The 27,499-nt window shown below is 65.2% G+C and overlaps 2 protein-coding genes and 1 long non-coding RNA gene across 11 annotated transcripts in view; 1 reads left to right on the forward strand and 2 right to left on the reverse strand.

The window, feature by feature from the left end:
- On the reverse strand, nucleotides 1-25,262 carry DNASE2 (deoxyribonuclease 2, lysosomal). 8 transcript variants are annotated; one of them, XM_030545981.1, is made up of 15 exons: nucleotides 25,178-25,258; nucleotides 19,200-19,334; nucleotides 18,934-19,045; nucleotides 18,144-18,194; nucleotides 17,825-17,902; nucleotides 17,254-17,310; nucleotides 11,934-11,993; nucleotides 9,014-9,095; nucleotides 8,626-8,684; nucleotides 3,916-4,067; nucleotides 3,561-3,735; nucleotides 2,316-2,400; nucleotides 1,773-1,934; nucleotides 1,107-1,304; nucleotides 1-579 (listed from the first exon to the last, which is right to left on the reverse strand). In XM_030545981.1, exons 10-15 carry the CDS (start codon nucleotides 4,011-4,013, stop codon nucleotides 242-244), a joined length of 1,056 nt encoding a protein of 351 aa, XP_030401841.1. In that variant the 5' UTR covers nucleotides 4,014-4,067; nucleotides 8,626-8,684; nucleotides 9,014-9,095; nucleotides 11,934-11,993; nucleotides 17,254-17,310; nucleotides 17,825-17,902; nucleotides 18,144-18,194; nucleotides 18,934-19,045; nucleotides 19,200-19,334; nucleotides 25,178-25,258; the 3' UTR covers nucleotides 1-241. The 8 variants fall into 8 exon arrangements, with proteins under 8 accessions (XP_030401841.1, XP_030401842.1, XP_030401839.1 ...); XM_030545982.1 differs by lacking the exon at nucleotides 17,825-17,902; XM_030545979.1 differs by lacking the exons at nucleotides 18,934-19,045; nucleotides 19,200-19,334 and having other exon boundaries at nucleotides 25,178-25,262.
- Nucleotides 14,324-27,499, forward strand: part of LOC115642466 — a 16,809-nt gene continuing 3,633 nt past the window's right edge. Inside the window, exons 1-5 of one of the 2 annotated variants that reach the window (XR_003998195.1) lie at nucleotides 14,324-14,632; nucleotides 14,749-14,806; nucleotides 14,923-14,980; nucleotides 15,328-16,010; nucleotides 17,115-17,140. This is a non-coding gene — a long non-coding RNA (uncharacterized LOC115642466). Of the gene's footprint in view, nucleotides 14,633-14,748; nucleotides 14,807-14,922; nucleotides 14,981-15,327; nucleotides 16,011-16,184; nucleotides 16,235-17,114; nucleotides 17,141-27,499 lie in introns of those variants that run through there. The other variant, XR_003998196.1, reaches the window with a different exon arrangement.
- The window catches only part of KLF1 (Kruppel like factor 1), a 4,820-nt gene continuing 892 nt past the window's right edge, over nucleotides 23,572-27,499 (reverse strand). The window contains exons 2-3 of the mRNA XM_030545993.1: nucleotides 26,038-26,878; nucleotides 23,572-25,462 (exon numbers count right to left, since the gene is read on the reverse strand). Of these exons, the coding sequence (XP_030401853.1) occupies nucleotides 25,287-25,462; nucleotides 26,038-26,878 (1,017 nt within the window). The 3' untranslated portion in view covers nucleotides 23,572-25,286. The remainder of the gene's footprint in view (nucleotides 25,463-26,037; nucleotides 26,879-27,499) is intronic.

Below are 27,499 nucleotides of genomic sequence, written 5' to 3' on the forward strand. Positions count from 1 at the left end.
TTAGAAATCGCAAGATTATTATTGAAAGAGCCAGTGCGGGGGCCACATTTATACAGGGGCATGGAGACCCCCCCAGCTTCGCAAGCACCATTGAATCCCCCCACCCCACAGCCCCAGAGAGGTAGGTAAGTGCAAGTGTCACAGATGGGGAAACTGAGGCACTGCAAGGTTCCCCTGGAGAGTCACTGGGGCAGTGACCGACTCCCAATCCCGGCTCCACCCACTAGCCCCCGCTCCCCTCCTAGCACTTGCTATAGCTCTGCACTAGGGCGCAATAAGATTTCCAGACGGCCGGGTCCTGCTGGCACAGGGTCCCCCCTCCCCGCTGTTCCTCCTCTACATTGCGGTTCGTGTCGCCCACGCAGGCCCAGCCGGGCGCGCCCTCGGTGCTCACGCACCACTTGGAGTGGTCGACGGTGGCCGAGAAGTGGGGCCCCGGGGCCGGGAAGCCCAGCGCCTCGATGTTATACACCCGGTAGGGCCCCGAGCAGTTGGAGGGCAGGACCCCCCGCGAGTTGGGCCAGAACTGGACGTAGAGGTCGCTGGAGAGTGCCTGGGCCAGCCAGCCGGAATAGAGATCTGGGGGGCAGAGAGCGGGGTGGGGTTAGCGAGCTGGAGGGAGGGGAAATGCCCCATGGGAGGGTCACTCAGAGGCAATGTGGGGCTGATCCGGGGGGAAGAGACCTCAGGGGGAGCTGGCCGGAGTACAGATCTGGGGGGCAGAGAGCGGGGTGGGGTTAGCGAGCTGGAGGGAGGGGAAATGCCCCATGGGGGGGTCACTCAGAGGCAATGTGGGGCTGATCCGGGGGGAAGAGACCTCAGGGGGAGCTGGCCGGAGTACAGATCTGGGGGGCAGAGAGCGGGAGGGGTTAGCGAGCTGGAGGGAGGGGAAATGCCCCATGGGAGGGTCACTCACAGAGGGAGGATAGAAGGCTGGGGGTAGAGATCTGGGGAGGCCGAGGTGTTCGGGGTTGGCACCACTTCGGGTGGTTATAAGGCCAATGGGGGGGGGGGGGCTCATGTTGGGGCTTATCAGCCCCCCCCATGCAGGAGTGTGGGCCTGGGACCTGCCAGCCCCCAGTTCCCCCCCCCCCGCCCGTCCTCACCGTCGTGGAAGAGCCGGAACTTGGCCAGGCTCAGGAAGCGGCGCCCCCCCCGCGAGGTCAGGGCCACGCTGCGGTTCCAGGGGGGCTCCCGCACGGGCTGCATCTCGGAGGCCAGGCGCAGGTCGGGCAGGTCCTGGGCGAAGGGCCCCTGCACCCGGGCGTCGAACACCTCGGGGTCGCTGAACCTCAGCTGGGTGCCTAGAGCCAGTTGGGGGAGGGAAGAGGAGGGTGGGGGAGCGGGACGAGACCCGCAGCCGCCCCCCCCCGGGTGATATGAGTTTGCCGGGGCTCAGCTCAGCCCCGGGTATCTCCGTCACAGACGCTGCCCCAGCAACAGGCCACGGAGACTGAGCCCCACTGAGCCATGGGGGGCAGGGGGTGGCACACTGCTGGGGGGGTCACTCTGCAACAACCAGGCTGCACCCTCACTCGGGTAGACACAGAATCAGTCCCCAGAGCTGTCAGAGCTGGGAGAGAACCCAGGAGTCCTGGCTCCCCCTTCCCCCAGCTATAGCCACTAGACCCCACTCCCCTCCCGTCCCCGGCCTGGGAGAGGACCCAGGAGTCCTGGCTCCCCACTCCCCCGGCTATAGCCACTACACCCCACTCCCCTCCCGTCCCCGGGCTGGGAGAGGACCCAGGCGTCCGGGCAGATGAAGCACCTACCGATCTCCTTGAACTGGGCATAGGGAAAGGTGACGCACAGGAAGGACTGGCCATTGTGCAGGCCGCTGTGGGGCCAGGCATAGGTCTCCGACGTGGGGGGCGGGTAGTGGGGGGTGCTGTGCAGCAGCCAGAAGCCCTGGGCACTGTCCAGCAGGACTACGCCTGGGGGGACAAGGGAGGAGAGTCAAGGTTCAAATGGTTGGAGAGAACCCAGGAGTCCTGGCTCCCAGCCCCCTCCCGCCCCCGCTCTAACCACTAGACTCAACTCCCCTTCCAGAGCTGGGGAGAGAACCCAGAAGTCCTGGCTTCCAGCCCCCCGCCACTCTAACCACCAGCCCCCACTCCCCACCTGGCACTGGGGAAAGAACCCAGGAGTCCTGGCTCTGAGCTCCGCCCCTCGCTGCTCTAACCACCAGACCCCACTCCCCTCCCAGAGCCAGGGTCGCTGTCTGGGTCAGTCCCACGTTTCTCTCCCTCCTTCGGGGCAGGTGCTGCCTGGTGCCTCTCTGGGCTCAGGCTGGCGATGCTGCGGGGGGGGGTTACCCTTGGTGTGCCCCCGGGCACTGGTGGAGGAGGTGACATTCTTTGGGGGCTGGTCGTTGTACAGGATGTAGGCCGTGTCTTCCGTCTGCAACAGAACCGGGGGGGCTGAGTGCTGGGAGACCCTGCCCCAGTGCCCCCCCACCCCTCCGCCCAGTCCCCCCCACTGCCCCTCCTCTCTGCCCCTTCCCCCAGCGCCCTCCACTGCCCCTCCCCTGCCCTCTGCCCCTTCCCCCAGCGTCCCCCACTACCCCTCCGCCCTCTGCCCCTTCCCCCAGCGTTCCCCACTGCCCCTCCCCTGCCCTCTGCCCCTTCCCCCAGCGCCCCCCACTGCTCCGCGCCCTCTGCCCCTTCCCCCAGCACCCCCCACTGCCTCCTCCCCTGCCCTCTGCCCCTTCCTCCAGCTCCCCCCACTGCCCCTCCCCTGCCCTCTGCCCCTTCCCCCAGCATTCCCCACTGCCCCTCCCCTGCCCTCTGCCCCTTCCCCCAGCGCCCCCCACTGCCTCCTCCCCTGCCCTCTGCCCCTTCCCCCAGCGCCCCCCACTGCCCCTCCCCTGCCCTCTGCCCCTTCCCCCAGCGCCCCCCACTGCCCCCCACCCTCTGCCCCTTCCCCCAGCGATCCCCACTGCCCCTCCCCTGCCCTCTGCCCCTTCCCCCAGCGCCCCCCACTGCCTCCTCCCCTGCCCTCTGCCCCTTCCCCCAGCGCCCCCCCACTGCCCCTCCCCTGCCCTCTGCCCCTTTCCCCAGCGCCCCCCACTGCCCCCCCACCCTCTGCCCCTTCCCCAGCGCCCCCCACTGCCCCCCACCCTCTGCCCCTTCCCCCAGCGATCCCCACTGCCCCTCCCCTGCCCTCTGCCCCTTCCCCCAGCGCCCCCCACTGCCTCCTCCCCTGCCCTCTGCCCCTTCCCCCAGCGTCCCCCACTGCCCCCTCCCCTGCCCTCTGCCCCTTTCCCCAGTGCCCCCACTGCCCTTCCCCTCTGCCCCTTCCCCCAGCACCCCCCACTGCCCCCTCCTCTTTTCCCCTTCCCCCAGTGCCCCCCACTGCCCCTCCCCTCTGCCCCTTCCCCCAGCACCCCCCACTGCCCCTCCCCTCTGCCCTTTCCCCCAGTGCCCCCCACTGCCCCTCCCCCAGCAGCCATAGCCCCCTCTCCTGCCCATACCCCCACTGCCCCCTTCTCTGTCCCAGCTTAGCCCCAGCCCCCCCTCCCCCAGCAGCCCGTCTCCAGTTGCCCCCTCCCCCCGACTCACCCGCCTGTTTGCCCCCTGGTAGAGCTGCAGCAGGGTCCTGCCCACAGCGCTCTGGGTGCTGTTCATGAGGGCATGGCCGGGCACCCAGCCGCCAGAGCGGGCATCCTGGTACATGTAGCGCATGCCCTCAGAAGGGGGGCCGTGCCGGGGCCGGGGCAGCTTGTAGGCCAGGAACCTGGGCGGGGGCGAAGGGACCCTGTTAACCCTTTGGGGCCAGACCCCTGCCTGGGGGGGGGAGCCCCGGCACCTTCCCCCCGATGCCAGGAGCAGGGGTATCCTGGCCACAGGTGCCCACGCAGCCCGCGGGGGACGTGCTCCCAGGGTCTCTTTACGGGGCGGAAGGGGGAGAACTCACCAGTCCACGGGCTGCCCGGCATCGTCATAGCAGGAGATGCCCCCTGCAGCCACACGGGGCAGGGGCAGGGCCACAGCCAGGAGGAAGAGGGGCAGCATCCTGGGGAACCGGGGGGGCGGGAGACACCAAGCAGGATCTGATGGAAACAGCCCCTGCAACGCACACAGGTACCACCGGGAGGCGCATGGGAGTCACACGCGCGTGTAGGCCCTACAAAAACTATCGCTTCCCACCAGGGTGTCACGGGCAGGGGATGGGGGGCTGGTGGGTCAAAGCGGGGCAGAGGCTGGGAGCCAGGACTCCTTGGGCTGGCAGGGATCTGGTGGGTGAGAGATGGGGGCGGGGCTGGGAGCCAGGACTCCTGGGTTCTATGCACCAGCTGCTCCTCCCGTCCACTGATGTCTGGGCGAGCCGGGGGTGCCCGACTCGTCCATGACTTGGGCCCCGGGCAGGGGGCTCCCAAACTGGAGGTGTCTAGAATCAGTGGGGAGCTCAGACCGGGGCTCTTTAGCCCCCCTGGATCCTTTGGGTGGCTCGTCTGCGGGGCCCCTTGGTGGGGCTGACGTCCTTCCGGGGACGAGGCGCCCTGGGCTGGTATCATAAACCGAAGGGGGGCGGCCCTGTTCCCAGCACACATGCTCCCATCCCAGCCCCAACTTCCTCAAACCAATTCCTCTTTCTGTGCCGGTGGCTTGGGGGGAGGGGAACGGACAAAGCAAAGCAGATCCCAGGCAGGGCCTGGCATTCAGCTAATGCGGGTGGCTTCCTTCTGCGCTCCGCCCCAGAGGTAGCTGCATCTCAGCGCTGGGCAAGCGGGGCTGTTAATTTGGGGAGCCGTGTCCCATCTCAGCACTGGCTGGCGGATCCCAGCTTGCACCCCTTTGCTTTAGAGGGATCCCCCTTTAGGGGCAGTGTGGGGGGCTCCTCTGCAAGGCCGGCTTGCTCCCCAGCCTCTCTGCTGAAGCTGCTGTGAAAGTGCAGAGCGAACCGGCTGCAGGAGCCCCGGTGCAGACGCCAGCAAAAGAGCAAGTGCAGGCAAGTCGGGGTCACAAGACAGAAGCAGACGCATCTCTCCCAGCAGGGGCAGAGATGCCTGCTCTAACCATTAGCCTCTGCTCCCCTCCCTTCCTAGAGCTAGGAATAGAACCCAGGAGTCCTGGCTCCCAGCCCCCTGTTCTAACCACTAGCCCCATCTCCCCTCCCCGCCCAGAGCTGGGGATAGAACCCAGGAGTCCTGGCTCCCAAGCCCCTGTTCTAACCACTAGCTCCTACACCCCACCCAGAGCTGGGGATAGAACCCAGGAGTCCTGGCTCCCAGCCCCCTGTTCTAACCACTAGCCCCATCTCCCCTCCCCGCCCAGAGCTGGGGATAGAACCCAGGAGTCCTGGCTCCCAAGCCCCTGTTCTAACCACTAGCTCCTACACCCCACCCAGAGCTGGGGATAGAACCCAGGAGTCCTGGCTCCCAATTTTATGTTTGGACCATCCCCACCCAGCTCTGCTTCACCAAAATTCTGTGGAGCTGAACCAGCCACAGCACCAGGGCTCTGTCCCCCCAGTGGGGTCCTTCCCCAGCAGAAGGGTTGGGGGGGCATCTCTCCCTGCTGCTGCCTGCGCAACCCCTCTCCGGGGCTTTGCAGAGCCAGTTTCTGGGGGCTGCCAAGCCAGCCCCTTCCCCTTGTGCTGACCCCACAGAACCACATAGAGCCCTTGTCGCTGTGGGGCTGAATTCTGGGGTGCCTGTGGGCTGAACCCAGCAGATACCTTGCAGTGGCCTGACCCCTGGCCCGGTGCTGAGATGCAGCCACCTCTGGGGTGCGGCAGGGGGGCTGTTTATCCAGGGACCCCTGTCCCGGCACTGGGTGCAGCCCCTCTGGGGTGGGTCCCGGGGGCTCTTTACACAGGGACCCCTGGCCCGGCGCTGGGTGCAGCCCCTCTGGGGTGGGTCCCGGGGGCTCTTTACACAGGGACCCCTGGCCCGGCGCTGGGTGCAGCCCCTCTGGGGTGGGTCCCGGGGGCTGTTTATCCAGGGACCCCTGTCCCGGCGCTGGGTGCAGTCCCTCTGGGGTGGGTCCCGGGGGCTGTTTATCCAGGGACCCCTGTCCCGGCGCTGGGTGCAGCCCCTCTGGGGTGGGTCCCGGGGGCTCTTTACACAGGGACCCCTGGCCCGGCGCTGGGTGCAGCCCCTTTGGGGTGGGTCCCGGGGGCTCTTTACACAGGGACCCCTGGCCCGGCGCTGGGTGCAGCCCCTCTGGGGTGGGTCCCGGGGGCTGTTTATCCAGGGACCCCTGGCCCGGCGCTGGGTGCAGCCACCTCTGGGGTGGGGCTGGGGGCTGTTTACACAGGGACCCCTGGCCCGGCGCTGGGTGCAGCCACCTCTGGGGTGGGGTTAGGGGCTGTTTATCCAGGGACCCCTGGCCCGGCGCTGGGTGCAGCCCCTCTGGGGTGGGCGTGGGGCTGTTGCCCGGGGCTGGAAGCTGGAGGGGCGCGGTGGGGCTGCCCGGCCAGGCTCGGAGCCGGGGGTTACCTGAGCCGGGGAGCGCCGCGTCCCAGGAGCGCCAGGACCTGCCCTCTGCCTGCCCCACTGCGCCAGCCCCACTTCCCCTTCCCCAGCTGGGCAGCACGTGACTCATGGGCCCCTCCTCCGCCACGCCCCCCCGGCTCCCAGCCGGCCCCCCCACCCGAGGGCCCGGCTGTGGGGCACGGTGGGTGTTAAGGGTGGGTTGTTGGGGGCTGGGATGTGGGTCCCATCGGAGATGGCCTGGGGGAGGGTTTCCTGCCAGCTAACGACTTAATCGTTCATTAAGGATTTAGTTAGTCCTGTGGGCGCGGCGGGGATTATTAATTACAGGGAGTGCGGGGATGGGGCTGGGAGCCCGGACTCCTGGGTTCTACCTCTGGCTCTGAGAGGGGTGTGGGGCCTAGTGGTTGGGGGGGGAACTGGGTGCCAGGTCTCCTGGTCTCTGCCCTTGGCTCTGGGAGGGGAGTGGGGTCTAGTGGTTAGAGGGGGGGAACTGGGTGCCAGGTCTCCTGGTCTCTGCCCTTGGCTCTGGGAGGGGAGTGGGGTCTAGTGGTTAGAATGGGGGGGGGGCTGGGAGCCCGCACGCCTGGGTTCTATCCCTGGCTCTGGCAGGAGGGGAGTGGGGTCTAGTGGTTAGCATGGGATAGGGGAAGGTTGGGAACCAGAATTCCTGGGTTCCACTGTTGGCTGTGGGAGTGGGGTCATGTTTGGGGCGATGGGGAGGGGCACTGCTAGGAGTCAGGACTCCTGGGTTCTAGTCCTGGCTCTAATCGGTGTGTGCTCTGTGCCTCAGTTTCCCTATCCTCACAACATGGATAATAGCCTCATGACTGCAGCCTGGCTGTGAGGGCCAGTTAGTTCATCGCTGGGAGGGGTCTGGAGACTGGGGGGAGGGTTTCCTGAATGAGGGGTTGTTAATGATCAATTATTAATTACTCCAGCCCCGAGAGCCCAATTGTTCCTTCCAAGGGAATGTGATTCCCCAACTCTGCCCCCCACTGAGAGGCAGATCCCTTCAGCACCGCTAGGTGACGCTGCTCATTCATCCCATGCTCCCTGTGGAACTCCTCGCTGCTGGGCAGTGGAGCCTGACTCCAGCTTACCTGTCTCCTGTCGGAGGCTCTGAGCAGCGGCTGCCGCTTTGCCAAGAGAAGAGCCAGCTCCCCGGGATTCAGAGAACCGTCCCCCATGGCCCCACCCACTTCCCCCTCCCCCCTGGGCTGGCGGGGGTGGGAGATGGGTCCAGATACCAGGCTAGATGGGCCCATCAGAGGGGGAGTGGGAGACCAGGCTGGATGGCCCATGAGTCTGATCAGGAGGGCTGGGGGGGTCCCAGGTGGGGCAGACCATGGGTCTGATCTGCGGGGTTAGGGGGGTCACAGGCTGGCTCCTGGGTCTGATCGAGGGGGCTGGGGAGGTCCCAGGCTGGATGGCCCATGGGTCTGATCCAGGGGCTGGGGGGTCTCAGGCTGGATGGCCCATGGATCTGATCTGGGGGCTGGGGTGTCCCAGGCTGGCCCATGAGTCTGATCTGGGGGGCTGGGGGGCCCCAGGCTGGATGCCTGATGGGTCTGATCTGGGGCCTGGGGGGCCCCAGGCTGGATGGCCCATGGGTCTGATCTGGGGGCTGGGGGGTCCCAGGCTGGGTGACCCATGGGTCTGATCCAAGGGGCTGGGGGGAATGACCCCAGACACAAGTCCCTGTGGTTATTTGTTTATTAGCCCCGCGTGGCTCAGGGGGGCAGCGTCTCCTTGGGGCACAGGCAGTCGCAGAGCTGGGGCCCGGCAGGCGGAGGGTAGGGCTGGTGTGACAGCAGGGCACGGATGGGGCCCAGCACCAGGGTGCCCAGCAGGGCCAGGAACAGGGCCTTGGCCAGGGCCCAGAAGAACAGCCCAGCCAGCCGCAGCCTGGGGAGATGGGGGGCAGCATGAGATGGGGGGCCTGGGGGGGAGCCCCCAAGCACCCCCCCAGACACAGAGACATTCCCCTGGCCTACCCCCCTACCCCCCAGACACCGCCCTTTCCCTGCCCCGTGTCCTTTCCCCCTACAGACCCCACCCCCGTGCTCCCCAAAGACCCCTTCCCCACAGAGCCCTCCCAGGTTCTGCCCCCCCCAGCTCCAGAGCCCTGGTCCCACTCATCCCCCCCAGGACCCACCGGCCCTTCCATGGCTGCTTGGGCTCCTCACCTGGGGGGGAGTCGCCCCCTTGGCCCTGAGGCCCCCGACTCCTGACACAGCAGCTTCTCCTTGGGGGGGACAACAAACCCAGTGAGACGGAGCCCCTGCCCTGGGCTTGGGGAGCAGGGCCAGGAGAATGTGGGCCCCCTACATGCCCCCCAAACTTCAGAGACTGGCTGTCCCCATCCAAGCCCCCCACTGGAAACACCCCCCTCCCCATAGACTGCCCCCCGTCTCCACCCTCCCCCTCCCCCTTCTCCCTGTAGACTAGCCCCAGCCTCCTACAGCCCCCCCACACATGGCCTGACCCCCCACCTCCTCCCCACCTAGCCCCCCCACTCTCCTCCTGACTCCTGACCCCCCTGCCCAGTACTGCTGTGCCCCCACCCCCTCATACCGTCTGGACACGCACTCTCTCCTCCCACAGGAGGCTGCCGGGCGGGGTCCCCAGGGGTCCGTATAGCGCCTCCCTCTGGAAGCTGAGGCAAGATACAACATTAGAGCCCCCAAGACACCCCCATAATCTGGGAGAAATGGGGTATGACAGTGCCACTTCCCCCCCAGTGGAGGCCAGCTCAGAGGGGCCCCCCCAGGCCCTGCCCTGGGCCCCTCACCCAGCACCAGCCAGGGGCCATGTCTGAGTCCTGGAGTCCCCTTGGTCCAGGGGGTCCCCCTGTTGTTGGGCCCTGCCTGTGTTGGGGGTTCGGGGGCCACAGGCTGAAGTGGGGGGGTTGCCTCCTGCCCCAGAAAGGGCATCTCCTGTGGGTCTCAAGCCAGCAGCACAGCCCCCAGCCCAGCCACCCCGGGGTGCTACCCCACCTCTGTGACCAGTGTTTAAGGCATGGAGGTGGGGTGACCATGACATCAGGGTCCCCCCTCAAATCGAGCCATCTTCACCCCCATCCTAGGCAGGGGGTTTGCAACTTGCTGACAATGTCTTAGCCCCTGTGAGTGGCTGCCCCTCAGAACTGCCCCAGGCCCCCCCAATGAATGCCCCTGGCTACCTGTCAGCCCCCCCACCTCCCCACACCACTGGAGAGGCCAGTACAGTCACAGGGAGCCTTTGGTGGGCTCCCAGCCCCTCCCAGGGCCCCCTCAAACACCCTGGTATAACAACCTCACACTGCTGCCGGCTAAGGGAGCTGCTTCTCTACCTCACTCGAGGGGGCTCTGAGTTCCAGGCACTGGGATCCTGGATCCCGGGGAGGTGGGGGAGGGGCTGCCCCCCGATCACTCACAGCTCTGCCTCCTGCCGAGCCTCCAGCACCCGATCGCCCCAGCAGCTGATGTCCCCGTGCAGGACCTTGGAGGGACCAGATCACGCCCCCACCCCGGTTACCAGGGCCGGCTCCAGGCACCAGCACAGGGCGGCCAAGGCGAAGGGGCGGCACGTCCGGCTCTTCAGCAGCAGGTCCCTCAGTCCCTCTCGGAGGGAAAAATTGCCGCCGAAGAACGAAGAATGAAGTGGCGCGGTGGAGCTGCCGCCAGTCGCGGCTTCCCTCCTCCCCCCACTCCCCCGCCACTTGGGGCGGCAAATCCCTGGAGCCGGCCCTGCCGGTTGCAATCCGATCGCCTGCAACAGCCCCCCGGGGAGAGGGGAATTCGGTCTCTGTGTGGCCCATGGGGCTGGGGGGTACGTGTGACAGGATGCTTCGGCCTTAGCCCGAGCCCCCAGCGAGCTCATTTCACTCAATAGATGGGAACGACTTCCAGCCGCCACCCGCTGGATTCGCACTGGCAACCCGGAGGCTAATGGTTCTATGGTGAGATGGTCCCACGGAAATTGGGCACTGCCCAGACCCCAGCCGAGATCAGGGACCCCCTGTGCCAGGTGCTGTTCCCACCCCAACTGAGATCAGGAACCCCCCGTGCCAAGCGCTGCCCAGACCCCGACCCAGATCAGGGCCCCATCGCGCAGGGCACTGCCCAGACCCCGAACGAGATCAGGGCCCCATCGTGACGGGTGCTGCCCAGACCCCAACTGAGATCAGGGCCCCATCGCGCCGGGCGCTGCCCAGACCCCAACTGAGATCAGGGCCCCATCGCGCCGGGCACTGCCCAGACCCCAACTGAGATCAGGGCCCCGTTGTGCCGGGCACCGCCCAGACCCCGACCCAGATCAGGGCCCCATCGCGCAGGGCACTGCCCAGACCCCGAACGAGATCAGGGCCCCATCGCGCAGGGCACTGCCCAGACCCCTAACGAGATCAGGGCCCCATCGCGCAGGGCACTGCCCAGACCCCAACCCAGATCAGGGCCCCATCGTGACGGGTGCTGCCCAGACCCCGACCCAGATCAGGGCCCCATCGTGACGGGTGCTGCCCAGACCCCAACTCAGATCAGGGCCCCATCGTGCCGGGCACTGCCCAGACCCCGGCCGAGATCAGGGCCCCATCGTGCCGGGCACTGCCCAGACCCCGGCCGAGATCAGGGCCCCATCGCACAAGGCACTGCCCAGACCCCGAACGAGATCAGGGCCCCATCGCGCAGGGCACTGCCCAGACCCCGAACAAGATCAGGGCCCCATCGCACAGGGCACTGCCCAGACCCCAACCCAGATCAGGGCCCCATCGCACAGGGCACTGCCCAGACCCCGGCCGAGATCAGGGCCCCATCGGGCCGGGCACTGCCCAGACCCCGGCCGAGATCAGGGCCCCATCGGGCCGGGCACTGCCCAGACCCCGAACGAGATCAGGGCCCCGTCGTGCCGGGCACTGCCCAGACCCCGACCCAGATCAGGGCCCCATCGCACAGGGCACTGCCCAGACCCCGAACGAGATCAGGGCCCCATCGCACAGGGCACTGCCCAGACCCCAACCCAGATCAGGGCCCCGTCGTGCCGGGTGCTGCCCAGACCCCGAACGAGATCAGGGCCCCATCGTGCCGGGTGCTGCCCAGACCCCGAACGAGATCAGGGCCCCGTCGTGCCGGGTGCTGCCCAGACCCCAACTCAGATCAGGGCCCCATCGTGCCGGGTGCTGCCCAGACCCCGAACGAGATCAGGGCCCCATCGTGACGGGTGCTGCTCAGACCCCGAACGAGATCAGGGCCGCGTCGTGCCCAAGGTCTCCCATCAGGGAACAGGGCCCAGTGTCCCGAGCCCCAGCCCAGGACCATGATACCTGGCAGAGGAAGGAATTTGGGTTTTGCAAGCCCGGAAGCAGCTGCTTTCCCAAGCTCAGGATCCTCCCCCGGAATCGGGAAGTTAGGAGCCTAGGAAGGATCTGGGCCCTGCAGCCCAAGGCGGATTGTTCTGACCCAGGTGAGGCTCCCTGGACCCCAGCTGGATTCAATCCTGGGGGTGGGACAGGACGTACCTGTGTCCTTCGAGCAAGTCCCCGGATGGTCCCGCTCAGCTCCTCCACGTGTCGCTGCTTCTAAACCCAGCCCCGGCCCAAACAGGAATGTGGCTTTGGGTCTGGGCCCAGGACACTGCTCGTTAATTACAGCCAGTGAAAGCAACCAGAGACCTGCGGTGAAATCTGCCAGCCCTGGGGGTGGGGGGCGCAGACCAGGCTGGAGGTGGGGGGCCGGCCACCTCAGAGCAACAAAACTCCACAAGGGGGCGACCCTGGGAAAACCTGGACAGGTTCTAGGGATCGCAGGCTGGGGGGGAACAGGGTGAAGAGGGGGAAGGTTGGGGGGCATGTTCTAGGGATCGCAGGCTGGGGCGGAACGGGGTGCAGAGGGGGAAGGTTGGGGGCGGGTTCTAGGGATCGCAGGCTGGGGCGGAACGGTGCAGAGGGGGAAGGTTGGGGGGCAGGTTCTAGAAATCGCAGGCTGGGGCGGAACAGGGTGCAGAGGGGGAAGGTTGGGGGCAGATTCTAGGGATCGCAGGCTGGGGCAGAACGGGGTGCAGAGGGGGAAGGTTGGGGGGCATGTTCTAGGGATCGCAGGCTGGGGCGGAACGGGGTGCAGAGGGGGAAGGTTGGGGGAGGTTCTAGGGATCGCAGGCTTGGGCGGAACAGGGTGCAGAGGGGGAAGGTTGGGGGGCGGGTTCTAGGGATCGCAGGCTGGGGCAGAACGGGGTGCAGAGGGGGAAAGATGGGGGCAGGTTCTAGGGATCGCAGGCTGGGGCAGAACGGGGTGCAGAGGGGGAAGGTTGGGGGCGGGTTCTAGGGATCGCAGGCTGGGGGGGAACAGGGTGCAGAGGGGGAAGGTTGGGGGTGGGTTCTAGGGATCGCAGGCTGGGGCGGAACAGGGTGCAGAGGGGGAAGGTTGGGGGTGGGTTCTAGGGATCGCAGGCTGGGGTGGAACAGGGTGCAGAGAGGGAAGGTTGGGGGCAGGTTCTAGGGATCGCAGGCTGGGGGGAACAGAGTGCAGAGGGGGAAGGTTGGGGGCGGGTTCTAGGGATCGCAGGCTGGGGGGAAACAGGGTGCATAGGGGGAAGGATGGGGGGCAGGTTCTAGGGATCGCAGGCTGGGGGGGAACAAGGTGCAGAGGGGGAAGGTTGGGGCAGGTTCTAGGGATCGCAGGCTGGGGCGGAACAGGGTGCAGAGGGGGAAGGTTAGGGGCGGGTTCTAGGGATCGCAGGCTGGGGCGGAACAGGGTGCAGAGGAGGAGGGTTGGGGGTAGGTTCTAGGGATCGCAGGCTGGGGCGGAACGGGGTGCAGAGGCGGAAGGTTGGGGGCGGGTTCTAGGGATCACAGGCTGGGGGGGAACAGAGTGAAGAGGGGGAAGTTTGGGGGCAGGTTCTAGGGATCGCAGGCTGGGGGGGAACAGGGTGCAGAGGGGGAAGGTTGGGGGCGGGCTCTAGGGATCGCAGGCTGGGGGGGAACAGGGTGCAGAGGGGGAAGGTTGGGGGCAGGTTCTAGGGATCGCAGGCCGGGGCGGAACGGGGTGCAGAGGGGGAAGGTTGGGGGCAGGTTCTAGGGATCGCAAACTGGGGCGGAACGGGGTGCAGAGGGGGAAGGTTGGGGGTGGGTTCTAGGGATCGCAGGCCGGGGCGGAAGAGGGTGCAGAGGGGGAAGGTTGGGGGGTGGGTTCTAGGGATCACAGGCTGGGGTGGAACGGGGTGCAGAGGGGGAAGGTTGGGGCGGGTTCTAGGGATCGCAGGCTGGGGCGGAACGGTGCAGAGGGGGAAGGTTGGGGGCAGGTTCTAGGGATCGCAGGCTGGGGCAGAACAGGGTGCAGAGGGGGAAGGTTGGGGGCGGGTTCTAGGGATTGCAGGCTGGGGGGGAACGGGGTGCAGAGGGGGAAGGTTGGGGCGGGTTCTAGGGATCGCAGGCTGGGGGGGAACAGGGTGCAGAGGGGGAAGGTTGGGGGCGGGCTCTAGGGATCGCAGGCTGGGGGGGAACAGGGTGCAGAGGGGGAAGGTTGGGGGGCGGGTTCTAGGGATCGCAGGCTGGGGGGGAACAGGGTGCAGAGGGGGAGGGTTGGGGGCAGGTTCTAGGGATCGCAGGCCGGGGCGGAAGAGGGTGCAGAGGGGGAAGGTTGGGGGCGGGTTCTAGGGATCGCAAGCTGGGGCGGAACAGGGTGCAGAGGGGGAAGGCTGGCAGGTTCTAGGGATCACAGGCTGGGGCGGAACGGGGTGCAGAGGGGGAGTGTTGGGGGCGGGTTCTAGGGATCGCAGGCTGGGGGGGAACAGGGTGCAGAGGGGGAGGGTTGGGGGCAGGTTCTAGGGATCACAGACTGGGGCGGAACAGGGTGCAGAGGGGGAAGGTTGGGGGTGGGTTCTAGGGATCGCAGGCTGGGGCGGAACGGTGCAGAGGGGGAAGGTTGGGGGCAGGTTCTAGGGATCGCAGGCTGGGGCAGAACAGGGTGCAGAGGGGGAAGGTTGGGGGCGGGTTCTAGGGATCGCAGGCTTGGGCGGAACGGGGTGCAGAGGGGAAGGTTAGGGGCGGGTTCTAGGGATCGCAGGCTGGGGCGGAACGGGGTGCAGAGGGGGAAGGTTGGGGCAGGTTCTAGGGATCGCAGGCTGGGGCAGAACAGGGTGCAGAGGGGGAAGGTTGGGGGTGAGTTCTAGGGATCACAGGCTGGGGCGGAACGGGGTGCAGAGGGGGAAGGTTGGGGGCGGGTTCTAGGGATCGCAGGCTGGGTTGGAACAGGGCGCAGAGGGGGAAGGTTGGGGGTGGGCTCTAGGGATCGCAGGCTGGGGCAGAACAGGGTGCAGAGGGGGAAGGTTGGGGGCAGGTTCTAGGGATCGCAGGCTGGGGCGGAACAGGGTGCAGAGGGGGAAGGTTGGGGGCGGGTTCTTGGGATCGCAGGCTGGGGCGGAACGGGGCGCAGAGGGGGAAGGTTGGGGGTGGGCTCTAGGGATCGCAGGCTGGGGCAGAACAGGGTGCAGAGGGGGAAGGTTGGGGGCAGGTTCTAGGGATCGCAGGCTGGGGCGGAACAGGGTGCAGAGGGGGAAGGTTGGGGGCGGGTTCTAGGGATCGCAGGCTGGGGCGGAACGGGGTGCAGAGGGGGAAGGTTGGGGGTGAGTTCTAGGGATCACAGGCTGGGGCGGAACGGGGTGCAGAGGGGGAAGGTTGGGGGCGGGTTCTAGGGATCACAGGCTGGGGTGGAACGGGGTGCAGAGGGGGAAGGTTGGGGGCGGGTTCTAGGGATCGCAGGCTGGGGCGGAACGGGGTGCAGAGGGGGAAGGTTGGGGGTGGGCTCTAGGGATCGCAGGCTGGGGCGGAACGGTGCAGAGGGGGAAGATTGGGGGCAGGTTCTAGGGATCGCAGGCTGCGGCGGAACAGGGTGCAGAGGGGTAAGGTTGGGGGGCAGGTTCTAGGGATCGCAGGCTGGGGCAGAACAGGGTGCAGAGGGGGAAGGTTGGGGGCGGGTTCTAGGGATCGCAGGCTGGGGTGGAACGGGGTGCAGAGGGGAAGGTTAGGGGCGGGTTCTAGGGATCGCAGGCTGGGGCGGAACGGGATGCAGAGGGGGAAGGTTGGGGGCGGGTTCTAGGGATCGCAGGCTGGGGCGGAACGGGGTGCAGAGGGGGAAGGTTGGGGCAGGTTCTAGGGATCGCAGGCTGGGGCAGAACAGGGTGCAGAGGGGGAAGGTTGGGGGCGGGTTCTAGAGATCGCAGGCTGGGGCGGAACGGGGTGCAGAGGGGGAAGGTTGGGGGCAGGTTCTAGGGATCGCAGGCTGGGGCGGAACGGGGTGCAGAGGGGGAAGGTTGGGGGTGAGTTCTAGGGATCACAGGCTGGGGCGGAACGGGGTGCAGAGGGGGAAGGTTGGGGGTGAGTTCTAGGGATCACAGGCTGGGGCGGAACGGGGTGCAGAGGCGGAAGGTTGGGGGCGGGTTCTAGGGATCGCAGGCTGTGGTGGAACGGGGTGCAGAGGAGGAAGGTTGGGGGCGAGTTCTAGGGATCGCAGGCTGTGGTGGAACGGGGTGCAGAGGAGGAAGGTTGGGGGCGAGTTCTAGGGATCACAGGCTGGGGCGGAACGGGGTGCAGAGGGGGAAGGTTGGGGGCGAGTTCTAGGGATCGCAGGCTGGGGCAGGACAGGGCGCAGAGGGGGAAGGTTGGGGGCAGGTTCTAGGGATCGCAGGCTGGGGCAGAACAGGGTGCAGAGGGGGAAGGTTGGGGGCGGGTTCTAGAGATCGCAGGCTGGGGCAGAACAGGGTGCAGAGGGGGAAGGTTGGGGGCGGGTTCTAGGGATCGCAGGCTGGGGCGGAACGGGGTGCAGAGGGGGAAGGTTGGGGGCGGGTTCTAGGGATCGCAGGCTGGGGCGGAACGGGGTGCAGAGGGGGAAGGTTGGGGGCGGGTTCTAGGGATCGCAGGCTGGGGCGGAACAGGGTGCTGAGGGGGAAGGTTGGGGGCGAGTTCTAGGGATCACAGGCTGGGGCGGAACAGGGTGCAGAGGGGGAAGGTTGGGGGCGGGTTCTAGGGATCACAGTCTGGGGCGGAACGGGGTGCAGAGGGGGAAGGTTGGGGGCGGGTTCTAGGGATCGCAGGCTGGGGTGGAACAGGGTGCAGAGGGGGAAGGTTGGGGCGGGTTCTAGGGATCGCAGGCTGGGGCGGAACGGGGTGCAGAGGGGAAGGTTGGGGGCGGGTTCTAGGGATCGCAGGCTGGGGCGGAACGGGATGCAGAGGGGGAAGGTTGGGGGCGGGTTCTAGGGATCGCAGGCTGGGGCGGAACGGGGTGCAGAGGGGGAAGGTTGGGGGCGGGTTCTAGGGATCGCAGACTGGGGCAGAACAGGGTGCAGAGGGGGAAGGTTGGGGGCGGGTTCTAGGGATCGCAGGCTGGGGGGGAACAGGGTGCAGAGGGGGAAGGTTGGGGGGCGGGTTCTAGGGATCGCAGGCTGGGGCGGAACGGGGTGCAGAGGGGGAAGGTTGGGGGGCGGGTTCTAGGGATCGCAGGCTGGGGCAGAACGGGGTGCAGAGGGGGAAGGTTGGGGGGCGGGTTCTAGGGATCGCAGGCCGGGGCGGAACGGGGTGCAGAGGGGGAAGGTTGGGGGGCGGGTTCTAGGGATCGCAGGCTGGGGCGGAACAGGGTGCTGAGGGGGAAGGTTGGGGGCGGGTTCTAGGGATCGCTGGCTGGGGCGGAACGGGGTGCAGAGGGGGAAGTTTAGAAGGCTAGCAGGGGGCTGCGGGTCAGAAATGAGGGGCACCAGTAGAGCAGGAGAGGCAGGGTTGGGCTAGCAGGGGGCTGCAGGTCGGGAGCGAGGGGCCTGTGTTGAGATCTGGGGCTGGGGCCTGGCCTTACCTCCCGGATCCTGTCGGCCTTCGCCTGGCGATTGGCCTCCACATCCCACAGTTGCCTCTGGCGGGGAAGGAAAAACACAGGGTTGCCCTAAGCCCCCTGCCTCCGCCCACACACACACTAGCCCTGTCCATCAGTTGGGTTCCCCATGCCCACCACAGGAGTTGCTGCTGCCCATGGCTGGGGGGAAGGGGTGTCAGAGACCCCCCAAGACCCTCCCTTGTGCCTCAGGAATAGTCTCTGTGGGGTCTGGATTCCCCAGCAGACCCACGCTGGGTGGACGTCCATGGTTCAGAAGCCGTTGTCCCACCCGGACGGAACACACCTCAGTGACTCAGTTTCCCTAGATGGAAGCTGAGAAGGAGGCAAGCTGGTGCAGGGGGCCTCCTTGTTGGTGCCCGAGCTGCCCCTGCTGTGGGGTACAGGGGAGCATCATGGGGTGGGGGGCTGGTGTGTATGAGGAGGGGCTCTGCCCACCCCTCCCAGCCCTGGGGGTAGATGAGGGAGTTGGTCTCTGCACTGCTGTCCCCCATACTCAGTGTGTGCCCCAACCCCAGCCTCCCCCCCAGTTCACCTGCAGCTCGTCCCCCTGCACCCGCAGCTGCTGCAGAGCCTGCTTGTGGGTCTTCTCCCACGCTCTCTGCTTGGAGACCTGTCGGGGGAGCGGCAGCCGCTGAGCATGCAGGTGGCGGGGGGGATTAATGGTGGTGGGAAGGATTGGGTGGGACCTGCAGGGCGCCCCCCCTCGCAAGGAATGGAGGCTCCCAGCTGTGGACAATGACCCTATCTGGATGTGGATCCCAGAGCACCTCAAAGGCCAGATGGGGAAACTGAGGCCCAAGGGATCGAACCCAGGAGTCCTGACTCCCAGCCCTCTCCCCGCCTAGACTCACCTTTCCCTCCAGCTCCTGAATGGTCTCAGCCAATCTCTGGTTTTCTTTTTCCTGCATGGCAAGGGGAAATTGCTGCTGAAAAGTCGGGGGGGGCAGGGGGACTGATCCCTTGGTGAGGGGGGCTTGGGTCCTAGCCCTGTGCTAATGCAGACCCCCCTCCACAGCTCCCACCCCGCTCGCTAGAGTCTGCAGCCACATCCCCCTGCTGCTGGCCAGTCTAGGGGGACCAGATGGCTCCTAGGAAAGAGAACTGACATATACAGCCTGTCCCCTCTGGGGGGTGCTGGTCTGATCGGCCCCATGGCAGGGAACTGGCTGGGGGCAGGCAGGCAGGGAATGAGGCTCGGGGCCTGTCCCCTCTAGGGGGCGCTGGCTCCAATCTGGCCCCTGGTTGCTATGCCATTGGTCCCCATGGTGCCATGGCGCTGGTTGCTGTGGTACTGGTTGCCATGGGTCCCTATGGTGCCATGGTGCTGGTTGCTGTGGTACTGGTTGCCGTGGGTCCCCATGGTGCCGTGGCGCTGGTTGCTGTGGTACTGGTTGCCGTGGGTCCCCATGGTGCCGTGGCGCTGGTTGCTGTGGTACAGGTTGCCATGGGTCCCCTTGGTGCCGTGGCGCTGGTTGCTGTGGTTGCCGTGGGTCCCCATGGTTGCCGTGGGTCCCGTGGGTCCCCATGGTGCCGTGGCGCTGGTTGCTGTGGTACTGGTTGCCATGGGTCCCTATGGTGCCATGGTGCTGGTTGCTGTGGTACTGGTTACCGTGGGTCCCCATGGTGCCGTGGCGCTCTTACCAGCTGGTGGACGTGGCACCGGCGGCTCTGCTCTTGCTGCTCCCACAAGGCGCCCTGAGCCTCCTCCAGCTCGTCCCGCAGCGCCCGGGCTGCCTGCTCCAGCGACTCCAGGCTGTGGGGACAAGGGGGCATGAGGTGGGGGGCACACCCAGGGCATGGCCCTCCCTGCCCCTCAGAGACCACAGCACAGGCTCCCCCCCCATGCACCTCCCCCACCAAGGCTCCCTGCCTCGCCCCTCCCCGCCCCACAGCTGGGGGGGTCTCACCTCTGGGCCTGCAGCAGGGCATGGAGCCGGGCCTGGTGCCCCAGCAGCCCCTCGTAGTGCCCCTGCCAGCGCTCGGCCTGCGCTAGCTCCTCCACGATGAGCTCCTGCAGCCAGGTGTTCTCCTCCGCCACCCTCCTGCAGCATAGTGGGGGTCAGGGCCCCCCTCGCATCAGTCAGTCCCCCCCGAGGGGGTGCCCCCCCTCCCCGCCACCGCCGACAGGGGGCTCCATCCCCTGGGTCGCTCAGCCCTATGGATCTCCACATGCTGCCCCCCCACCAGTCGTTACAGAGGTCCCCATACAGGCTGATGCCCAGGGACGGCTCCCGTGGGGGCGGGCTGAGGGCAATGGACAGGGGATGTGGATCTCAGAGGGAGCCCCAGCCCCCTCTCCTCAAAGAGAAGGGCCTGCAGAGTGGGTGGGGGCGGGGACAGACCCTGGCTGGTCTATGGCATAGCGGGGGGGTGGGGGCAATGCCTGGCACAGACAGTAAAGCCAGGGCTGAGCTCTCCCCTCCCCCCACAATCGCCCCCCCTTATGCAGCAGCCAGGACAGGACACCTGAGCTGATGGGGAATCCCCTAGAGGGGACAGCAGTACTGGAGCTCAGACCCATAGCGGGCTGCACTCACACAGCATCCATCCTTCTCTTATGGAGTGGGGGGTCTGATGTGACACAGCCTCTCCCCCCCGACTGGGCTGGTCACCACCCCACATTGCCCAGTTACGGTTGCCATCGCCATACCACAGGTTGCTTAGCAACAAGCTAGAACACATGGGATACAACATGGCGGGGGGGGGGGAATGTATCTCCATAACACACTCCCCCCCCCCAAGACCTGGGAGAGAGCCAGGAATGTGTATGTGAGAGGTCCCTGTATCCATGGCTACTGGGCATCCCCTGGCAGCCAGTTCACCAACCACCCCCAGAGGGAGGAGGGACAGGGCAACCCCTTGGCCTTGGGGGTGACTGTCCCCAGAGGGCACAGCAGGGGGTGCTCTCCTCCCGCCTAGTCTGAGAGGGGCAGCCTGGCCCAAAGGCTTCTGCATTCAACTGGGAGTCCGGCCGCCTGGGCTCCGTTCCCAAACTCGGCCCCTGACCTCGGGTATGTCGCGTCCCCACGCTGCGCCTCAGTTTCCCCTCCACATCCTGTGTCTATTCAGCATCTGAGCTCTTCAGGGTCTGTACAGTGTCTGGCCCAGTGGGGGCCCTGATCTCGGTCGGGGTCTGGGCAGCGCCTGGCCCAGTGGGGCCCTGATCTCGGGTCGGGGTCTGGGCAGTGTCTGGCCCAGTGGGAGCCCTGATCTCGGTCGGGGTCTGGGCAGCTCCCGGCACAATGGGAGCCCTGATCTCGGTCAGGGTCTGGGCAGCTCCTGGCCCAGTGGGGGCCCCGATCTCGTTCGGGGTCTGGGCAGTGTCTGGCCCAGTGGGAGCCCTGATTTTGGTCGGGGTCTGGGCAGCTCCCAGCGCGACGGGGCCCTGATCCCGGTCGGGGTCTGGGCAGCGCCCGGCACAATGGGGCCCTGATCTCAGTCGGGGTCTGGGCAGCGCCTGGCACAATGGGGCCCTGATCTCAGTCGGGGTCTGGGCAGCGCCTGGCACAATGGGGCCCTGATCTCAGTTGGGGTCTGGGCAGTGCCTGGCGCTGTGGGGATCTCAATCTCTTCGAGAGGCTTTAGCCTCTTCCCTGCGCAGGGGCAGCCCCGTGCGCTGTAGCTAAGATGTTCCCCAGGGCTCCTGTTGCTGCAAAGCCCCATGTGCCGATTCCTTCACCCCACCCACATGACTCAGGCCCCGAGCGAATCCCTGTCTCAACTCGCCCAGATCTCCTGGAAAAACCAACCAGCTAGACAAGCTGTCAGTGCCGGAGCCTCCACCCCACCCCTCCACCACATCGGTACTTTCAGCCTGGGACCGAGCCAGCCCTTCCCCCTCCCTGCGTTACCCCAAATCCATGGGGCTAGCTGAGGCCTGGTCTGCGCTACGGCCGTGCTCCTGCCGCTGCACCGGGCTCATTATCCCTCTGCCGGGAGAGGTGCAGGGCCAGTGGTGTAGTTAGGGTGACCTCGCATCCCTGGCGACCCTGCATGACTCCCAGGGGTGCTGGCTGTCCTGGGCCATTTCACAGCTCCTGGGCTGCAGCCGGGGAATGGACGGGAAAGGCCCATTCGTAATTACACGAGGAACTGGGCGTGCTAGGCAGGATCAGAACCTGCTGGGAACCCCCGGGGAAGCTCCAGGGCTCCGGGCACTGACCTCCCCACCAGAAGCCCGGGGGGGGGGTTAAGTCTGTAGGTTTGTCTCACAACCCTTTCATCATTCCTGTGGCTCTTCTCCGACCCCCCCACTGCTGCCAAGGGCGAGTGCCCCTCCGTGTTTCACAAACGTGTCAGCCACACACTCCCAAATCCACAGGCTGACTGGCCTTGGCACGGAAGCGGCTGGGGGCAGGGCTGGATTTGGGGTGCTTTCCTGCAAGATGTCCCCCTAAATCAGCCAGGCTGAAGCGTAGCGCGGTAGCTGCATCTTCACACCACCAGGGGGAGCAGCGACCCTATCAGACCCCCCACACACACACTTTTGCTGGTAAAAAGGTAATTGATGCAATTCGTGGATCGGGGCCATTGTGCGCCCCCCGGGCTGAGCCCCCTGCGGAACCCACCCGGAGAACGTCCCGGAGCTAGAGTCACACTGGTAGGAAAACACCCATTCGTAATTACACGAGGAACTGGGCGTGCTAGGCAGGATCAGACCCGAGGCCCATCTAGCCCGGTATCCCGGCTCCGCCGGCTCAGTAGCGGCTGCCACAGGGGAAGCTGTAAGACCCCCTGAAGTAGCACCTGGGGGACAATCTGCCCCCTCATAGGTCACACCGTGCACTCTGCTAGAGATCCCCTTCAGCCCTGGCACGTCAAGGTACGAGGTTAATACTCCTTCCCAAATTGTCATCAGCATTCATGCCTCCTTTGGCTAGTTTCAGGGGCCAGCTCACCCTCCCAGCCCTCTTCCCAAGCACCATCCAGTAGCAGTGAATTCCACTGGCTAACCACAGGGGTATCATTCCTTGCATTGGATTTGAATTTGTCACCGCTCCTGGGTGCTAGGGTGACCAGATGTCCCGATTTTATAGGGACAGTCCCGATTTTTGTGTTTTTCTTATATAGGCTCCTATTAGCCCCCACCCCATCCCAATTTTTCACACTTGCTCTCTGGTCACCCTACCTGGTGCTGACTGTCCCCCCAAGTTCACGTTACGAGGCAGGGAGAAGAGAAAGATCCTGGTGGAGCTTCCTCCAGTTCTAGCCCCATCATTTGACAGTCTGAGGTCCCACTTTGAGATCTCCTGGCGGAGGTAACTCAAGCGCTCTGCACGAGAGCCTGCTCGCCCTCTGAACCCCAAGCCCTTCTGGGGGACGGGCTGAACAGCCCTGCGCCCAGGGACCAGAGGAGGCCGATTGCCCCAAGACATTGGAATGGGCTCTGAGATTTTTAAGCATGTGAAGGCAAAATGCACCAATGTGAGGGCTGGTTCCATGCACCGGGGCCAAGGCCTGGAAAGACTCACTGCCGGGAAAGGGAGCAACCCATAGGAGGTTTATTTTTCATTAATACAGCAGGTCTTTTACTGAAATGAGACAAGCTGGAGCTGATAGTGTGGCAGAGGGAGCTGCTTTGCCCGGGACTCTGAAACTCACCTCTCCGTTGGTGGGGCTCATAATTAGCCAGAGGGCCGGAGAATGGTTAGTGGGGATGGGTTATGATGTTACAGTTAAAATAGCAAGTTGGGAATTCAGGGCAGAAGCCACTTGGGGAAGGGACCTACCATAGCACCTGAGAGCCCCAGTCATAACTCAGGACATGATTGTGCCAGGTGCAGTACATCATTCATTAGGCGCATTACGGTAGCACTCAGGGGTGCCAATCTCAGCCCAGGGCCCCATTGTGCTGGGTGTGGTACATGATTTATTAGGTGCATTACAGTAGCACTCAGGGCCCCAATCTCAGCCCAGGACCCCTTGTGCCCCCAGCTTCCCAGGTGCTGCCCCCCCCCCGCAGTCATGAAACAAAATTCAATCTTATTCACTAGGGTCTGGGAGGCCACCTGGCTGAATGACCAGGGCCCCCTACCAGGAGTCAGGACTCCTGGGTTCTCCTCCCCACTCTGCCACGGACCTGGTCTCTGAGCTGGGGCAAGTCCCTTTCATAATCGGAGACATGGGGTGGGAGGGGAAACTGAGGCAATGTAGAGCAAGAGCTGTTCCTCACTGTGCAGCACCCAGCCTGACAAAGACCCCAAGCTAGGTAAGCACTTCCGTGATACTTCGGCAGAGTCACCCCCTGCAGCTGTTACTTTTCAATCCACCAGGACACACTTTCAAAGAGCCAGGGCAGAGAAAACTTCATTTCAAACCTCTCCTGGGTTAGGAGTTCAAACACAATGGGGTGTGGATTCTGCATGGAAGACACAGCAAGGGGAATGCCCATTTGCCAATAGCAGTATAGGGCATATGACACACACTAGGCAGGGGGAGAAACACTGAAAAGAAAGGGAATCTGGTCACAGGCATCAATTACAGAACTGATGGATGAAGACAGAAGAACTGGGTCCCTGAAACAGGAAAGAGTTACTCTGGGAGTAAATTTACTCCTTCAAAGAGTCCCACAGCTTGTGTATGCTGAGCTGGGAGGTCAAGTTGCTACCCCTGTGAGATGAGGCCAGGGCCAGCAGCTGTTCTGAATGGAGTCAGTTCATTCAGAGAAGTCCCCCCATCCCCATCCCCACTGCTTCTCCTCACCCTGCTCCTCTGGGCCTGGCCCAATCCCCACCCCTACCCCAAGGATGGCAGAAGCTGGGGCACCAGGGAGGGATTGTAACAGTTTAGCCTCTGCAGGGGGAGAAGAGAAGAGGATCATGGGAATGGATCTGAGACTCAAACTCATTTCATGGAGCTGGAAATTACAGCTGGTTCTTTAATGATTAAAGTAAGTCATCCAGCTCCCCTTAGCAGGGAAAGGCCTCACATCCCAGTCCCCAGCCAGCCAGTTCCCTGCCCTGGGGCCAGAGCAAAGCCAGCACCCCCTAAAGGGAAAAGATGCTGGACCCCCATCTCTTGGGGTTTATAAAGTCTGAGTATCTCAGCCCCCCCCCCCCCGACATTTAATAAGGAGACAGCTGCTGATTGTCGCTGCTGAAGAGGAAAGAAAAGAACCTGATTAAATGGCTCACTGCCACTAGGGAGCACCTGCCTCAGTGCTGCCTGCTCAGCTCCAGTGCAAGAGGGGACCCCAGTGCAAGAGAGGACCCCATAGCAGTGGGGTTTTAAGGAAGGATCTCCAGACTCCAGGGGTGGGTTCTAGGTTCCACAAGAGCAAGTAGGTTCCAGGGGGTTGGGTTCTAGGTGCCAAAAAAAGCGGGCAGGTTCTAGCACACGGGGCTCTAGGTGCCACAAAAGCAGGCAGGTTCCATGGGGTCGGGTTCTAGGTGCCACAAGAGCAGGCAGGTTCCATGGGGTTGGGTTCTAGGCGCCACAAGAGCAGGCAGGTTCTAGGAGCCAGCAGGTTGGAGTCTAGGCATTGCTCGTGAAAGACTAGGTTCTGAGGGGGGTGAGTTGCAGGTGCTCTCAACAGGCAGGACAGATCCCAGGAGGAAGGGTTCCAGACACCCCCAGGAGGGGAGAGGTTCCCCACACCAAGGAAGCAGCTGGCACTGGACAAAGGACAGCTGGCCAGGACCACAGGGGGAGGGCTGCTGATGGGGGCAGATCCAGGATCAACCTCCCCCCCAAACACACACAGGATCAGGACAATACCTCCCTCAAGCTGAGTCTGTACATCCACTGGCCCCCCAACCAGGGAACTACCAGCCCCCAAAGCACCCTAGTGCCCTCAAAGAGGGGGCACTCAGACAACCCCCACCCAGGTCCATTCCCCTCAGCCACAGGAAACCTAAACACCCCCCACCCCAGTTCTGCTGCTGACCGGTGCCCGTCTGGCCCCGAGCATCTGTGGCAGTCACAGGGCGATGCTGGTGGCGCGGCCGCTCCAGTCCGTGGCGCAGGCAGAGCCAGGCACAGTGTAGCCTCGGTCACTACAAGTGTCTCTTCAGGTGCAGGGCCAGGTGGTCCGAGCGGGAGAAGGCACGCTGGCACAGCCGGCACTGGAAGGGGCGCTGCCCCGTGTGCTTGCGGTAGTGGCGTGTCAGCTCGTCGGAGCGGGCGAACTTCCAGCCGCAGCCCTCCCAGGTGCAGTGGTACGGCTTCTCGCCTGCCGGGAACAGAGGGAACGTCACCCCAGGCCAGGCAGCCACCTCTGGGGTGGAGCCCAACAGCTGATTACACAGGGATCCAGCACAGAGATACAGCCACCTCTGGGGTGGAGCGCAGGGGCTGTTTAGCAGCTGCACAGTAACCCCAGCAAATATTCAGGACAGGAAGCGACGGCTTCTGTAGCTACTGTGGGGGAAGTGCAGGGAGGCGGAATGAAAGCCCCAGCCTCAGGGCCGGGTCAGGCTGCAGGGACTGGAGCCTGAGGTGTCGCCACTCAGGCATTTTCCACAACCCAAAAGGGACGGGTCCTGTCACATCTCAGAGTCCCCCGTCCCCATCCCACAGCCCAGCACCCCCTGCAATGCAGTGTCCCTGCAGAGACCTCCCTGCAGCCCCCTGAAACACCCCCCCATGGAGTACCCCATCCTGAGCCCTCCCACTCCAAGCACCCCCCTTTGACTCCCTCCAAGTCCTGCCCACAGCACCCGCTCCCGAGCCCCTGCCCCATGCCACCCCCTAAGATCAGAACCACCCCCCTCAGCAGCCAGTGCAGGCAGAGCCCCCACCCATCACCTGTGTGGGTGCGGAGATGGGCCTTGAGGTGGGAGCTCTTGGTATAGGTCTTGCCGCAGCTGGGGTGGCTGCAGGTGTGGCTGCTAGGGCGCTTGTGGGCCCAGGCCTTGCGACTCCTCTTGGGCTTGGCCGGGAGCTCCCCGGGCGGCGGGGCGGGCGGCGCCAGGAGCCCGAGGTAGCCCGTGGGCGCCGGGGAGGGCAGCAGAGCTGGGCTGCCCCGGTACAGCTGGAACCGGGCTTGGTACTGGCTGTGACAGAAGGCCTGGTAGCTGCCTCCTAGGCCGTAGGGGGGCAGCTGAGGCAGCTGGCAGTAGGGGGCGCCCCGGGCCAACAGGGTGGGGGCCAGTGGGGCATAGCCCCCGTACGTCAGCTGGTAGCCATGCCGCAGGGCCACAGGCCGGGGCTCCCCGTACCCGCCGGGGGGCTGGGCCTCACAGTCCGGCCTGGAGGGGTATGCTGGCAAATGCCCCCCAAAGGTGCCTGCTCCTCCCTTTTCCTGCCCCCGGGCATAGCCGGGAGGCACCGAGCTGCAGCCCAGGGGCTCGTCCCCCAACAGGAGCTCAGCTACCAGGCTAGGGGGGTCCGGGAGCCCAGCCCCCGCTGTGTACCGGCCTGGGCTCTGCCCCATGTAGGCATCCGCCTGGCACAGCCCAGGCCCTGCCTCAATCCCCCCGCCTGGGCCAAGACCACCAGCCTCTGTGCTGGGGAAATTGCTGAGCAGGAAGTCCAGGTCCCAGCAGGATTCCTCGTCCTCTTGCTTGAGCTGCAGGGAGCTGTGGGGCTGGGCTAGGTCCACGGGGCCGGGCGCTGGGGGGGCCGGGGTATCTTCCACCTTCCACCACTAGAAAGGAAACCAACAGGCTCCATCAGGCCAGGGGAGACATTGGGAGAAGGGACTATTGGTTAGAGCCAGGAGTTCTGGGTTCCATCCCTAGCTCTGGGAGGGGAGTAGGGGCTAGTGGTCAGAGCAGGGGCCTGGGAGCCAGGACTCCTGGGTTCTAACCTCAGCTCACACTCACATTAAGCACATCTTGTCCCTTTTCCAGCTAGATCATTTTACTGAGCAAAATTCCAGAGACCAACTGGCCACAAGCCTCCCGCCAGCCCAGCCCTCCCCAGGCCCATGGGATCAGCTCCAACACTGTGCCGTGCTGGGACCCAGAGATAAGAGAACCTGTTATCAGGACCCCGCAGCAGCTCCTGGCGGAGCAGGGGGACGGGGCCATTCCGGCTGCCTGGAAGGGAGAGCGCCCCACGATGGGGCTCGCAGGCAGGATGTTAAAGAGGAGGTGGGGGCCCCCTCACATGCAGACACTCATCTCGCAAGGGAAGGGAGTTGGGCTGCTCTCAGCCCCAGCCCCTCTCCAGGCTCAGTAAAACCCCCAGAGAAGAGGCTCAGCTGATGCTCAGTAATTAGACAGGGCTGGGAGAGCAGGGGCTGCAGGTCAGGAGTGAGGGGCAC

Source organism: Gopherus evgoodei, unplaced genomic scaffold (assembly GCF_007399415.2).
Source record: "Gopherus evgoodei ecotype Sinaloan lineage unplaced genomic scaffold, rGopEvg1_v1.p scaffold_40_arrow_ctg1, whole genome shotgun sequence".
NCBI lineage: Eukaryota > Metazoa > Chordata > Testudines > Testudinidae > Gopherus > Gopherus evgoodei.